The sequence below is a fragment of the Pistacia vera genome, unplaced genomic scaffold, assembly GCF_008641045.1.
Source record: "Pistacia vera cultivar Batoury unplaced genomic scaffold, PisVer_v2 Contig133, whole genome shotgun sequence".
NCBI lineage: Eukaryota > Viridiplantae > Streptophyta > Magnoliopsida > Sapindales > Anacardiaceae > Pistacia > Pistacia vera.
Genome location: NW_022195391.1, coordinates 1,295,414 through 1,311,101, shown reverse-complemented (window position 1 = coordinate 1,311,101; position 15,688 = coordinate 1,295,414). Strand labels below are relative to the sequence as shown.

The following is a 15,688-nucleotide window of genomic DNA, read 5'->3' as shown; positions in this document are numbered from 1 at the left end:
CATGGAAGAGGATAAGGAGATTCCTCTCATTTTGGGCCGCCCATTCTTGCCACGGGGAGAGCACTGATAGATGTGCAGGAAGAAAGTTGCTGTTAAGGGTTAAAGTGAAACAGTAACTTTCAATGTGTTTGACGCAATGAAGTTTCCGTCGGAAGCAGATTCTGTTTTAGTGTGGATGTGGTGGATGAACTTGTTGTGGAGTCCATGGAAGAAAACATCCAGAATTCCTCTAGAAGCATGTATAGCCAAATCGAAAACAGTAGAGGTAAGAATCAGCGGAACGATTGTGCTAGATGTTAGAAGCACTTCAACCGATTGAGGAGAGTTAAGATGTAGAATTTAGGAGTTTTTATTTGACAAAGAGAAGGCAAAGGAAAATAATAAAGAAGCTCCAAGGCTTGAACTGAAACCTTTACCACCTCACCTCAAATATGCTATCTTGAGACTCTAAATTTTTCCGGTGTTTATTATGAAGATTTGAATGCCTTAGAGGAAGAGAGGTTGATTAGAGTGTTGAGGGAACATAGACTAGCAATTGGATGGACCTTACGGACATCAGAGGTATCTCACCCTCATTTTGCATGCATAAGATTCTCATGGAGGTGACATTAGTCTAGGGTACAACCACAATGGAGATTGATCCTTCAATGAAGGAAGTGGTGAGAAAGGAGGTGGTGAAACTCTTAGATGCGGGATATCTATCCATTTCGATAGTCCATGGGTGAGCCCGGTACAAGTCGTTCCAAAGAAATGAGGGTCACGTGTGAAGAATGAAAGTAATAGTTGATTCCAACAGGACGGTAATGGGTTGGAGAGTGTGCATTGATTACTGTAAATTAAACGAGGCGACAAGGAAGGATCATTTTCCATTGCCCTTCATCGATCAGATGTTGGAGAAGTTGGCAGGACATGCATATTATTGTTTCCTGGATGGCTATCAGGATATAACAAATTTCCATCGCTCCAGAGGATCAAGAACACCTTCACTTGCCCTACGGCACCTTTGCTTACCGGAAGTGCCATTTGGGTTATGCAATGCACCAGCAACATTCCAAAGATGCATGAGTCAATCTTTGGAGACATGGTGGAACGGTTTATAGAATTCTTCATGGATGACTTCTCATTTTTGGATCATCATTTGTAATTGTCTAACAAATCTGTCTCTTGTTTTGCAGCGATGTAAGGAAACAAATTTGGTGCTGAATTGGGAGAAATGTCACTTCATGGTCCAAGGGAATAGTGCTCGGGCTAGGATTTCCAAGGATGGGATTGAAGTTGATCGGGCAAAGACAGAAGTGATTGAGAGCTCCACCCGCCATCAATTTCAAAGCAGTCCAAGTTTCTTGGGGCATGCGGGGTTTTACAACGCTTCATAAAGGATTTTTCTAAGATCTCTAAACCCCTTTGCAATCTATTGAATAAAGATGTTGTTTTTGATTTTAATGATGATTGCAGGCATCTTTCTACCTCTGAAAAAATTACTATATCTGCACCTATTATTGCAGTTCCCGATTGGATTGCCCTTTGACTGATGTGTGATGCTAGTACTTTGCTTTAGGGGTAGTATTAGGTCAGAGAAAAATAAAGTGTTGCATGTAATTCAGTATGCTAGCAAGACACTTGTTGATGCACAACTGAATTACACCACCACGGAAAAAGAATTATTAGCTATGGTTTTTGCTTTGACAGTTTCGTTCTTACTTATTAGGTGCGAAAGTGATCATTTACACGGACCATTCAGCACTCGAACACCTACTAGTGAAGCAAGAAGCAAAACCTCGGTTGATAAGATGGATTCTACTACTTCAAGAGTTTGAGTTTGAGTTGGAATTCGAGACAAAAGGGGTCGGAAAATGTGGTAGCTGATCATTTGTCGAGAATTGAGAGACCAACAAAGGAAAAGAGGTGGAAATGCCAATTTCAGAAACTTCTGGATGAGAAGCTGATGAGAGTGGACAAGAAGCACGTGTTATGCGGACTTTGCAAATTATCTATCATCAAGGGTGCTCCCAAGTGTTAGACATTTCAACAGAAGAGGAAATTTTTTTCAGATTTGAATACTACTTTTGGGAAGAGCCATTCCTGTACAGACACTGTACTGATCAATGATACGGATGTGTCCCAGAGGAAGAAATGGAGAGCATTCTAAGCATTGTCATGAGAAGGAAGTAGTGTCCATTTTGGGGAGCTAGAACAGCAGCGAAGGTGCTACAATCTGGATTTTATTGGCCAACCCTCTTAGGATTCCTTCCGATGATTCAGGAGTGTGATCAATGTCCGGATGGGAAATATATCAAAAAGAGATGAATGCCGTTGAACAACATCCTGGTGGTAGAAATTTTTGACGTTTGGGGATTGATTTCATGGGTCCTTTCCTAAGTTCTTTGGGAATGCGTATATCTTTGGTAGCGTTGGATTATGTGTCGAAATGGGTTGAGGCAGTTGCACTGCCAACTAATGATGCTGAGGTGGGTGATTATTTTTGTGAGGAAGAATATTTTCTCAAGGTTTGGGGTACCACGAGCAATTTTAGTATGGAGGACGCATTTCTGCAATAGGCAATGGTGCTTGCGAGAAGTATGTGAGTTACACATAGAGTGGCAACACCCTACCATCCACAAACGAGCGGGCAAGTGGAACTGTCGAATAGAGAACTGAAGGGGATTTTAGAAAAAACAGTTAATGCCTCGAGGAAGGATTGGTCACGGAAGTTGGACGATGCTTTATGGGCTTATCGCACTGCCTTCAAAACACCAATTGGTATGTCTCCGTTCAGATTGGTCTATGGGAAAGCGTGCCACTTGCCGGTAGAACTTGAACATAAGGCATACTGGGCCGTCAAGCAGTTGAACATGGACTTGAAAGCCGCGGGAGAGGAGAGAATGCTGACTTTGAACGAGCTTGATGAGTTCGTCTCGAAGGATATGAAAATGCCCGGAATTATAAAGAAAAGACAAAAAGGTGGCACGACAAGCATATCCGGGTCAAGGCTTTTGAAGTTGGACAGAAAGTATTGTTGTTCAACTCTAGACTTAGGCTTTTCCTCGAAAAACTTAAGTCTAGATGGTCCGGACCATGCACTATAACGAGGATACATGCATCCGGAGCAATGGAAGTCACACATGAGGAAAAGGGCACTTTCACGGTTAATGGACAGAGGTTGAAGCCATACATTGAGGGGGTGATGAGTTGCAAGTTCATCCCGATTCGGCTGGACATTCCAATCTAATTGATGGAAAGAGTCAAGCTTCCGACTATAAACAAGCGCTTCTTGGGAGGCAACCCAAGTGTTTTTAACTTTTTGATTTTAATTTTTGTTGTTCAAATTTTTCTTATTTCATTATGAGTTTGTATAAAAATTGATGTTTTTATTGTTTTTGGGTGTTTCAGGTGAAGTTTTGAGCCAAAGGAAGGTAAAAAAATTTTTTCCAGATTTCGCCGGGGCGAAGAAAGTTTCTTCGCCTCGGCGAAGAGACATGAAGAAAACTAGGTTTGCTACTGGAGGATTTCGCCACAGCGAAGTAATTGTTGTCACCGCGGCGAAGAAAAGGAAATAAGTTCTGAAAAATTGGCTAAGGCATTTCGCCGCGGCGAAGAAACTTTCTTCGCCGAGGCGAAGTTAGCCTTGAACTCTCGGGAAGTTTTCGCCCCGGCGAAGAATTTTTCTTCGCCGCGGTGAAACCTGGGAATTTTTAGGGTTCATGAACGATGAACTTCGCCGGGGTGAAGATCCTTCTTCGCCGCGGCGAAACCTGGAAAATTTGATTAAGGTTTATACATGATGAACTTCGCCGCGGCGAAGAAACTTCTTCGCCGCGACGACGAGCTTTTTTTATAAATACCAACTTTTCTTCTTCTCATTTTCAGGCCGCCTTGCATTTTGAGTTAAGAGAAAAATTTTCAACTTTCAATCTTTCACTTCTATTTTGCTTTTCCCAACCAAAACAATCACTCTACAACATTTCTAAACGCCAAAAAAACCCGTATCAACAACAATTTTCACGAAAATTCCACAAAAAATTTTGGATCGAAAATTTGGGGCTTTCTTGTTTGAGTTGTTTCCGGGTCAATTGGTGGTGCAAACTCCTTAATATCGGTAAGATCTCGAAAACCCAAAGCTTTATTTCGAAAAATTTTAAGTCTATCATCATAGATCTAAGAATTTTGTGAACTTTCATCAAAGACCCCGAACAACCCGTTCTCCAACGCATACAACCCAGGGTGGAGAAATCATCCGAATCTGGCTTGGGAAATCAGAACCAACAAGGTAACCAATGGAACCAGAGGCAAGTTCCAAATAACCCGCCAGGGGTGACCAATCAACCGGAGATCAAAGAGTGTCGAAGTTGGAGGTATGTTCAGTAAATTCATGCAGAGACTACAGGGTTTCATGAATGAGACGAGGACAAACTTTAGAAACCAAGGGGCGTCCATTCGGAATCTTGAGGTACAGATGGGCCAATTGGCCGAGAGACTGAATGATAGACCACAGGGTTCTCTACCAAGCAACACAGTGACCAACCCACGTGAACAAGCAAATGCCATAATTTTGAAAGTGGGACAGTTTTGGAAGAGGTGGCCACACTACCAAAGAGGTGGAGCAACCCGGAAAGGAAGATTCTGAAGAGAGAATTGATGAAGAGATTAATTGTGAAGAGAATTCAGGTGCCTTGGGAAAGAGAAAAGAAAGAGGATAAAGGCAAAAGAGAAGGAGAAATTGCCATTCCCCGAGATACCACCAGAATTAGCACATCACACCCCACCCGTGCCTTTTCCTCAGAGATTGAAGAAAGAATCAGGATAAGCAATTTTCAAAGTTCATTGATTTTCAAAAAATTGCATATAACATTCCTTTTGCAGATGCATTGCAGCAAATGCCAGTTATGCGAAGTTCTTGAAGGAAATCCTTTCGACCAAAAGGAAATTAGAAGATGAGGAACGAGATGTGCTTACGGAAGAGTGCAGCGCAATCCTCCAGAAGAATTACCCCCGAAGCTCAAAGATCCAGGGAGTTTTACTATTCCTTGTGTTATAGGGGATATTACTTTTGATCGTGTGCTATGTGATCTAGGAGCTAGTATAAATTTGATGCCCTTTTCTGTTTTCAGGAGATTAGGGATTGGTGAAGTGAAGCCAACGACAATGTCATTGCAACTAGTGGATCGGTCGATAAAGCACCCAGGGGATAGTAGAAGATGTATTAGTGAAGGTGGGAGATAATTTTTTCCAGCGACTTTGTGGTGTTGGACATGGAAGAGGATAAGGAGATTCCTCTCATTTTGGGCCCCCATTCTTGGCCACGGGAGAGCACTGATAGATGGTCAGGAAGGAAAGTTGCTGTTAAGGGTTAAAGATGAACAGTAACTTTCAATTTTTTGACGCAATGAAGTTTCCGTCGGAAGCAGATTCATGTTTTAGTGTGGATGTGGTGGATGAACTTGTTGTGGAGTCCATGGAAGAAAACATCCCAGAATTACCTCTAGAAGCATGTATAGCCAAATCGAAACATAGAGGTAGAAGAATCAGCAAGGAACGATTGTGCTAGAATGTTAGAAGCACTTCAACCGATTGAGGAGAGTTAAGATGTAGAATTTGAAGTTTGATTTTGACAAAGAGAAGGCAAAGGAAATAATAAAGAAGCTCCAAGGCTTGAACTAAAACCTTTACCACCTCACCTCAAATAGTCTATCTTGGAGACTCATAAATTTTTCCGGATTATTAGTGAAGATTTGAATGCCTTAGAGGAGAGAGTTTGATTAGAGTGTTGAGGGAACATAGACTAGCAATTGGATGGACCATTACGGACATCAGAGGTATCTCACCCTCATTTTGCATGCATAAGATTCTCATGGATGAACATTAAGTCTAGGGTACACCACAATGGAGATTGAATCCTTCAATGAAGGAAGTGGTGAGAAAGGAGGTGGTGAAACTCTTAGATGCGGGGATTATCTATCCGATTTTCGATAGTCCTGGGTGAGCCCGTACAAGTCGTTCCAAAGAAATGAGGGATCACTGTTGTGAAGAATGAAAGTAATGAGTTGATTCCAACAAGGACGTAATGGGTTGAGAGTGTGCATTGATTACTGTAATTAACGAGGGCGACAAGAGGATCATTTTCCATTGCCCTTCATCGATCAGATGTTGAGAAGTTGGCAGGACATGCATATTATTGTTTCCTGTGGCTATTCGGATATAACCAAATTTCCATCGCTCCAAGGATCAAGAAAACGACCTTCACTTGCCCCTACGGCACCTTTGCTTACCGAAGGATGCCATTGGGTTATGCAATGCACCAGCAACATTCCAAAGATGCATGATGTCAATCTTTGGAGACATGGTGGAACGTTTATAGAAGTCTTCATGGATGACTTCTCAGTTTTTGGATCATCATTTGATAATTGTCTAACAAATCTGTCTCTTGTTTTGGCACGTGTAAGGAAACAAATTTGGTGCTGAATTGGGAGAAATGTCACTTCATGGTCCAGAGGGAATAGTGCTCGGGCATAGGATTTCCAAGGATGGGATTGAAGTTGATCGGGCAAAGACAGAAGTGATTGAGAACTACCACCCGCCATCAAATGTCAAAGCAGTCCGAAGTTTCTTGGGGCATGCGGGTTTTACAGACGCTTCATAAAGGATTTTTTCTAAGATCTCTAAACCCCTTTGCAATCATTGAATAAAGATGTTGTTTTTGATTTTAATGATGATTGCAGGCATGCTTTCCTAACTCTGAAAAAATTACTAGTATCTGCACCTATTATTGCAGTTCCCGATTGGGGATTGCCCTTTGAACTGATGTGTGATGCTAGTGACTTTGCTTTAGGGGTAGTATTAGGTCAGAGAAAAAAAGTGTTGCATTTAATTCAGTATGCTAGCAAGACACTTGTTGATGCACAACTGAATACCACCACCACGAAAAAGAATTATTAGCTATGGGTTTGCTTTTGACAAGTTTCGTTCTTACTTATTAGGTGCGAAAGTGATCATTTTACACGACCATTCAGCACTCAACACCTACTAGTGAAGCAAGAAGCAAACCTCGGTTGATAAGATGGATTCTACTACTTCAGAGTTTGAGTTTGAGTTGGAGATTCGAGACAAGAAGGGGTCGAAAATGTGGTAGCTGATCATTGTCGAAATTGAGAGACCATCAAAGGAAAAGAGGTGGAAATGCCAATTTCAGAAACATTTCTGGATGAGAAGCTGATGAGAGTGGACGAAGCACGAGTATGCGGACTTTGCAAATTATCTATCCAAGGGTGCTCCCAAGTGGTATGACATTTCAACAGAAGAGGAAATTTTTTTTCAGATTTGAAATACTACTTTTGGGAAGAGCCATTCCTGTACAGACCACTGTACTGATCAAATGATACGAGATGTGTCCCAGAGGAAGAAATGTGAGAGCATTCTAAGGCATTGTCATGAGAAGGAAGTAGTTGCCCATTTGGGGGAGCTAGAACAGCAGCGAAGGTGCTACAATCTGGATTTTATTGGCCAACCCTCTTTAGGATTCCTTCCGATGATTCAGAGTGTGATCAATGTCAACGGTATGGGAAATATATCACAAAGAGATGAGATGCCGTTGAACAACATCCTGGTGGTAGAAATTTGACGTTTGGGGATTGATTTCATGGGTCCTTTCCTAAGTTCTTTTGGGAATGCGTATATCTTGGTAGCGGTGGATTAATGTGTCGAAATGGGTTGAGGCAGTTGCACTGCCAACTAATGATTGCTAGGGTGGTTGATTATTTTGTGAGAAGAATATTTTCTCAAGGTTTGGGGTACCACGAGCAATTATTAGTGATGGAGGATCGCATTTCTGCAATAGGCAAATGGATGCATAAGTGGGTCAAGTATTACTAGACCTACAGTATAAGCAAACAACTTCGAGATCAAGTCGGCAATCATCCAGATGATCCAGCAGTCGGTTAGATTCAACGATGATTTGAAGGACGATCCGAATCAGCACATTGCAAATTTCCTTGAAATTTGCGACACCTTCAAGTCAAATGGAGTGTCGGATGATGCTATTAGGCTGCGCTTATTCCCATTCTCATTGGGAGATAAAGCAAATGGGTGGTTAATGGCATTACCACCGGGAACAATAACAACATGGAATGATCTAGCACAAAAATTCTTGACCAAGTTCTTTCCTCCAGCGAAGTCAGCGAAATTGAGAAATGATATCACATCATTTCTACAAGATGATGCTGAGTCATTGTACGAGGCTTGGGAGAGATACAAGGAATTGATGAGGAAGTGCCCACATCATGGTTTGCCAGTTTGGCTACAAGTCCAAACATTCTATAATGGTTTGATGGGTAATGTGCAAACCATGGTTGATGCTGCTTCAGGAGGGGCCTTGCAAAATAAGACACCTGAGGAGGCATATGAGTTGCTTGAGGTTTTGGCAAGCAACAATTATCAAAGACCGAATGAGAGAGTAACAACGAGGAAATCTTCGGGTCTTCATGAAGTTTATGCTTTCACAGCCATCTCAGCCCAACTCACTGCACTTCAAAAACAGTTGGGAACTATGCAGGTAAATTCTATACAAGCCTCAACTAACATGTGAATTTTGTGCAGGAAACCATGTGAGCAGCGAGTGCCAAGTTGGAAACACATTTGCACCGTCATCTTCATCAACGGAGCAAGTGAACTACTTGGCAGGAAATCANTATAACCACAACCACAAACAAATTTATAAATTGCCCTTATGCTATTTTTTGTAAAATACATCCCCACAAGTACAAGTCCACAACCACAACCACAGTCCACAAACAAATTAACAAACTACTTTGCAATTTCAATTTTCATGTAAACAAATGTCCCACAAGTCCACAACACAACCACAAAAAAATTCAGTAAAGCAATTTAAACAAACAATGAAACAAACTACCCTATAGGCTACAACAAACTGCTCTTCAGTCTTCACAGACAACTCTTCACAGACAGTACACAAACGGTTCTTGTATGGGTTTCATAGGAATCACAGCAACACCACGACCACAACAGGACCCTGATACATTGTTTCACCAGAAAAAGCTCCCTGTGACAGACAAACAATTCACGAAAATGATTCAATCATGACAAACAGCTTAAAAAATCAAAAGGGAAGCATGCAACTTGCAAACATTCGAACAAATCATATATAAAACAATTGGAAAACTATATTGTGCATTAGTTGATAAAAAACACATAATCTAGTTAACCTACCAATACTTGATTCAAAACCCAGCAACACAACACATAATATTACTTGTGGAATACTTGATTACTTGTTACCTACCAATACTTGATTACTTGTGGAATCAACGGTTGACGACGTTGTAGATCTATTTCACAACGAAACAAGAAAATGACAGGAATCGCGGCCAAGCATCGGCGAGACTTCAATGGGTCTGATGGGGATAGCTCTGCAACACAAATTCGATGAAGAAGACACTGTTGACAGTGAAGAGTTTACGGCGACTGGGAGGTGTGCTGGTGTTGCTAACAAACCGTGTTGGGGATCAATGAAATTTACGGCAAATAAGAAAGTTTCGTGGTTTTAGGGATTAAAAAATCAGGGGTATTTTGTCATTTTTTAAAACTTTTGTTGTTAAATTTTCCTTTTAATCCCCTATACTTCAGAAAACCCCAAAAAACCTCCCGTTTTTTCAAGCTAGGCTTAGCTCGCGAGCCTAACGAGCCGAGCATGGCTCGAATTCGGCTTGTTTTGTCTCATGAACCGAGTCGAGCTAGCTCGTTATCTAACGAGCCGAGTCGTTAATGAGCTAGACTCAAGCCGAGTTGAGCCGGCTCGCGAGCGGCTCAGCCCGTTAAGCACTCCTACACAAGCATGAGATGCAAGGCCATTGCTGTTTCAGTACACAAACTCAATAGTGTTCTAGTGGTCCATCTTTATGCCTTAGGATTTTCATCTATGATAAATAGTAAAATGGATTCTCCGCTAGAATAGAATCAATAGGTACATAAAAGCAAAGAACCTAACAGTTGCACTGTGAGTATTCAATGTTATTTTAGACTAAGAATAGACTACCAACCCATAATAGTTTTCATCATCTTGTTGGATCCTATACCATTGGTCATTTGTCACATAAAAAGGAACTTGATCGCCATCTAACTGACTACAATTTCTATAAATCTTGGGTTAAGATATTGAGGCTATCCTCATCACAAATTGGATGAAATAAGTGTTCCATAGGAAACATATTAGAACTTTACACTCTTTGAATAAAATGGGTATAAACTTGACATATTTGGAAGAAAATTTACAAGAAGGGTACTGATATATATTTTTTGTCCTCAAACAGGTATCGTTTGTTATAATTGTGTTTACAGAAACATATTAAGGCAAAACCTTATGTTTTTTATAAGAAAGAGAAGTTTGTCAATTACTGTGCTATTCTAGTTAACATGTAACCTCAGAAACAAACCTCACCTCTTAAGGATCATTTCTTTGAACTCATTATTTGACTTCAGCTTCTCATCTTCCACTTCCCCAGCTTTTGAATTTGTCGAGGGGACACCAAGTGGTCTGACGTTCCTTGGCACTGTAAATGTGTTCCTCCCCTTTAGCTGAATGTTATCACTACGTTTATTAGCAGCAGAGTGTGGTGCTCTAGACTCCCTAAAAGTTTAATTACTACTTTGTGCTGCCATTTAACCCAAAGGAGTATGAAAATAAAATGTAGAAGTGGGAAACACAAACATGCAAACTTCTATAGACTGCATTGTAGACAAACAAACACACACAAGTAATAACAAAAATAAAACATAATTCCACTTAGCCTACCATGTTCTTTAGAGGCCCCATGACTAGTAGAATCCTTTCTCTTTTGCTTCAGATTTGATCTTGCAATGCTTATCTTCTTCCCAAGAAACACTTGTTTGTTCCTTCCTACAGTTGCAGCAAGGTGTGCATCATCGGCAAAATCCACTTATGCTAGGCCCTTCAAAAATCAACTAGAGGATATTATAAATTAGTATGCAACAGTTCCAGACATAGGGCAAGCTGGAATATGGGTAAATCTGTATGGGACTATGGTTGAGTCTCTTAAGCATATCACTTGCTATCAAAATAAAAAAAATTATGCTCTTAGACAGTTGGACTCTTTACACTTAGAAAAATCAGCAATTTTACCATAATTATGGAATTCAACCATTTTGCAGGTTTATTTGAGACTGCATAATCGTCTCTGGAAAGGACATTCATCTTAAAACCAAAAGCATAAGAACTAAATGATTTATTGACTGCATGAAAGGAAGAAATCAATTGAAGTTTCAGTGAGCACCCTTGAGAAATTGATCAAAGAGAATATACTACATTTAGCAGTTTCAATCTGCCTGAAGCATCAACCATGCTGATCTCCCGGTCTCATTAAAATTAGTTTCTTAGGGCTAATTTCTATGGTACAGTCCACATTATGCATACACATGTTGAAGTTTAAAGGTCAGGCAATGTTAAATAAGGATTTGACTGTAAGACTGATGTGCACATGGAAGGTCCAGTGGATAGCTTCCCCTTTTTCATTTGAAGCATAAAGCACAAAGAACATTGACAAATAATGAATGAGAGAAAGAGAGTCATACCCTTGACTTTCTGGTGAACTTGTCCTATAGAATTCGAATAGATTCAACCCCACCAACATCGCTAAAGAATTTTTTCAGATCTTCAAAAGTCGCCTGAAAAAAATTTAAAACCATCAAAATTGTCTCTCAATATTTGGCTATCTAGCATTAAAAAGGAATAAAAAGCAATCTCTCTCTGAAGTGCGAGAGAATCTTTACTTGCCCTAAAGTTAAGGTTTGATACAAATGCAATACATTTGTCAGTGTATCCTTTGGCTCTTCCAATGGCTGAGTCTTTGATGTGCTGGTCATTTGGATGCTCTTCAAACTTGGGTTTTGCTTCTACTTCGTTTTCTTTAGCTAAGTTATGTGCTCGTATCTTTTCTTTCCCATGCATTTTGTTTGGGTTTTGGGAGTATTTTTCTGCTGCTTAGCTGGAGACTGTTTGTCATTCATGTTCGAATCTGTTTTTCTCTTTCCATTAACACTTTTCTTATGTGACTTCTCTTTCTGATCTATTAGTTCAGGAACAGATTTGGCTTCCTGTTGTAACCTAAATAATTGCAACTCTTCCAAGCGGGGTGTAACTTCAGAAAGGGAACAAAGACAAGCATCTTTACGCATTGAGTTAAAATAGCAAGGATTGCATACATTCAATAAATACTAAGCACAAGTATCATAATTAAGTGACAACTTTAACAATTTTACGTAACAACATGACTTAAAAGCTTAAATTGATAGTTAAGCATCCAACAACCATACTTAAAATTTAACACAATCTCGTGCGCTGAACACCCACAATCACAACCATAAATATAACATAAATACAAATACAAATTTATAATCTAAATAAGAGCCTATTTGATATAAATTTTAAATAGTGTTTTATTTTCGAAAACAAGGACTATAAGGAATTTTATGAAAATACGTTTTTATTAAAATAAGTTGAAATGTTTTCAAAACAATGTTTTTGCATATAATCGTAAAAGTTAAGTGTAAAATTAGAAAACAAGAAAAATATCATTTCTCGGTCTTTATATAGTTTTTAACTTCAAAAACAATTTTTGAATACCGAATATATTTTCAAATATTTAAAATATTGAGATAAAACTTTTAAATTTTTTAATTGTAACTTAGTTTTTCAAAATTATCTTTGAATCACAAACCAAACTGGCCCAAATCTCATAAGAGAGATTTAAACACAAGACTGTGTGGACCACCTTGCTACAATACTCTATTAAGTTATCACTTAAACTAAAAATTTAAACAGATAGGCAATGATCCACCAGTAGTATTTAAGCTCTGACAAAAGAGAAGCAAAGAGTTCATAATACGTACAGAGGCACATAAACACAACTCATTTACAAGCACATCATTTGAGGTCATCAAAGACAACTGCTAACGTGGCACATTTTAGTCAAACACATATTGTTACTAGATAAGGTGGACATCGCAACCAGCTAAAATATCATTAGTTAAACACTTCAATTGTTTTTTAATAAATCTATACATACTAATTCTCAATAGCAATGCAAATGCATCATACACATTAGACTGAAAAAAGAAATACGTGATTAATTGGCACTTAAAAACAAATAAATTAAAACTGCAGCAGGAATGTGTACCTTCTGTGCAGCGTGGTCAAAATCTTCAAGTGTCCCGTATTCCCCCTCAAAACGCAACCAGTTGTGGCATATGTCCTGAATAACTCTGTTTTTTAGGAAAAGAATATATCAACAAATCCAAAAGGCAGTACATAACAATTGAAGAAAGTCACCCTGGAGTTGTGGACCCAAAACAATATTTTCAATATCATAAAATCAAGAAGCAAGAATTGTCAGTAACTTTAGATGATGTACTGAGATCATTGATGAGATCATATAATATGAATGGGAGCGGGAGCAGGAGCAGGAGCGGGAGCAAAGAGTTGGGAAACAATCCGATTAAATATAGTACGGCCAATCAAGATAAGATGAAAATAACAAGGTTAACTTTATCAAACAAAACCCTAAATTGATCATAGAAAAGAGAGAACTTAGATGACTTTATGATAGGTCATATAAATTATTTACATCAGTAAGTTTTATTTAACCTATAGCATATTTTGACATGAAACTTAGAAAGTAAAGCTTGCATTAAGAAACTTTTCTTCAAACATATTGGAAAAAATAAGCCAAGTGGAAAAAGATATCAGCCTATTGTGTTTCAAAAACTACTCTACTACCTATGGTTTAAATGTGGTTGCTTCATATAGGCCACAATTTCATCAGAGTATCAGTAACTCTAAGGTTTGAAGTTAAAAAAATAAATGTCATGGATTTTCAGCTAGCATGAGCCCCAAAGATACTGTCATATATCATTTACGTATGATTTGGAAAATTATTCAAAATGACATATTAAACCATTGTGATTATGGTGCCTGAGTAACAGGTTGACCTATTGCAAGGCTACTCTCTAAAAAAATTCTCAGCTGTAGAGTGTGATTCTATGTTAAGAGTTCAAAAGATCTCCATAAATTGCCCTCCTTGATGAACAACATTTTAACAACCTTGACTTAAGTCATTTGTCTGGTTTCAACTTCCATCAGCAACAAAAAAAGAATCAAGAAAGAAATGTTTTCATTGTAGATGAAAAATATCAATTGATTAATAAAGATGCATCGTATACTACTAAAAGAAACAATTTTCCAAAAAAAAAAATGAGGAGGAAAAAATGAGTTTAAAAACTTTCAAATTCAAATCATGTCCATAAATCAATCTAGAATAATTGAAAGCAAGTAATGTAAAAGAATTATACCTCTGAACCTGTCCCACTAAATCTTTTACTGTAGCATCTCCTGTAGATGGACCTAGCTTCATTTAAATGTCCCAATTTAATTTCCATAGCTATATAACCTTGTCAGGATTCCAACACTGACCCGCTGCATAGACAAAAAGCAAGTTATAGGAAAAAATACAAAGATGAATCATAAATCAATCATATTGAACTATACAGGATAAGAAAGAGAAAGAGATGAATGGGCCAAACCAGATCTTAACCAGGCTCTCCCAAAAGCCCCAGGCTGGAGCTTGATCTTTTCCTAAATTTAGCTCCAAATGAGCCCAATAAGCATACAAATGCAACAAACCATCTGTATTCTTCATCTATTGGGATAAGTAATCAAACACCTACTGAAAGGAAGAAACTTCACAGTTAAGTATTCAAGTATATATAATACATCCAATCATACAAGGCCTGCAATTTCAATGGTACACTAAAGAGACATCAGGCTAATTGTTTATAAACACAAATATTGAAAGCAATCATTATACAACAACAATGTACCAGTTGAATATGACATGCAAATTTTATAAATTCACAGATCCATAAAGATATCTTCCGTGCATGCAACTCCAATGCTGAATGAGAAATTTTTTGAGCAAAGGACATTATTCCATGACAAAACAATTAACAAATGTAACAATCTAGCAATAAGCAAAAGCCATCTTGGAGTATCGAGAGTTATGCACTGTAATGATAATCCGTAAATTATACAGTTTTTATTAGACCTTTTTATCGGATTTCAGGTACTTTCTAGTGCATTTTGACTTGAATTGTTGCTTAATTCTTTACTTTTCATATTTCAGGTTAAAATGGACATTTTGAGCAAATAAGGACAAAATTGGATAGTTTTGACTCAGAAATTAGCGGATCTCAGAAGATAGGAGAGTTCCGGAGCAGGATAAAGCACAATGAAGCTTGTTCCCAAGGAAGAGCACCGAGAATTGAAGAATCGAACGAAGAAGCAAGCAGAGTGGCAGTTCTGTAATTTCAAAACTTTTCAAGAAGCTTCACCCCGGCGAAGGAATTTTCTTTACCGCGGCGAAGTAAGCCAGCGACGAATGTGCCTGCTTCATTCTTCGCCACGGCGACAGTCACATTATTCAGTTTTGTTAAACGCACAGTTTTGTGTTGTGCGTGTTTTGGCTGGGTTATTTGGACTAAGTATAAAAGAAAAAAAATCTTAGCCTTTTTCCCAGGGGTCTTCATCTTTTTAGGGTTAGCTACTTTTACATTTTTCTTAGTAAAACTTTGAGCTTGTTGGTTTGTTAAAGGGAGAAGATTCAGATTT

At 38.7% G+C, this 15,688-nt stretch overlaps 1 protein-coding gene and 1 non-coding gene across 2 annotated transcripts; both read right to left on the bottom strand.

The window, feature by feature from the left end:
- Positions 1-8,173: 8,173 nt before the first annotated feature.
- Positions 8,174-8,280, bottom strand: LOC116122378. The gene has a single exon (XR_004126890.1). It is a non-coding gene; the product is annotated as a small nucleolar RNA R71 (small nucleolar RNA).
- Positions 8,281-11,937: 3,657 nt separating this feature from the next.
- Positions 11,938-14,480, bottom strand: LOC116122323. Its single transcript, XM_031408179.1, has 3 exons — positions 14,374-14,480; positions 13,203-13,287; positions 11,938-12,165 (listed from the first exon to the last, which is right to left on the bottom strand). Exons 1-3 carry the CDS (start codon positions 14,433-14,435, stop codon positions 11,938-11,940), a joined length of 375 nt encoding a protein of 124 aa, XP_031264039.1. The 5' UTR covers positions 14,436-14,480.
- Between the last annotated feature and the right edge of the window lie 1,208 nt (positions 14,481-15,688).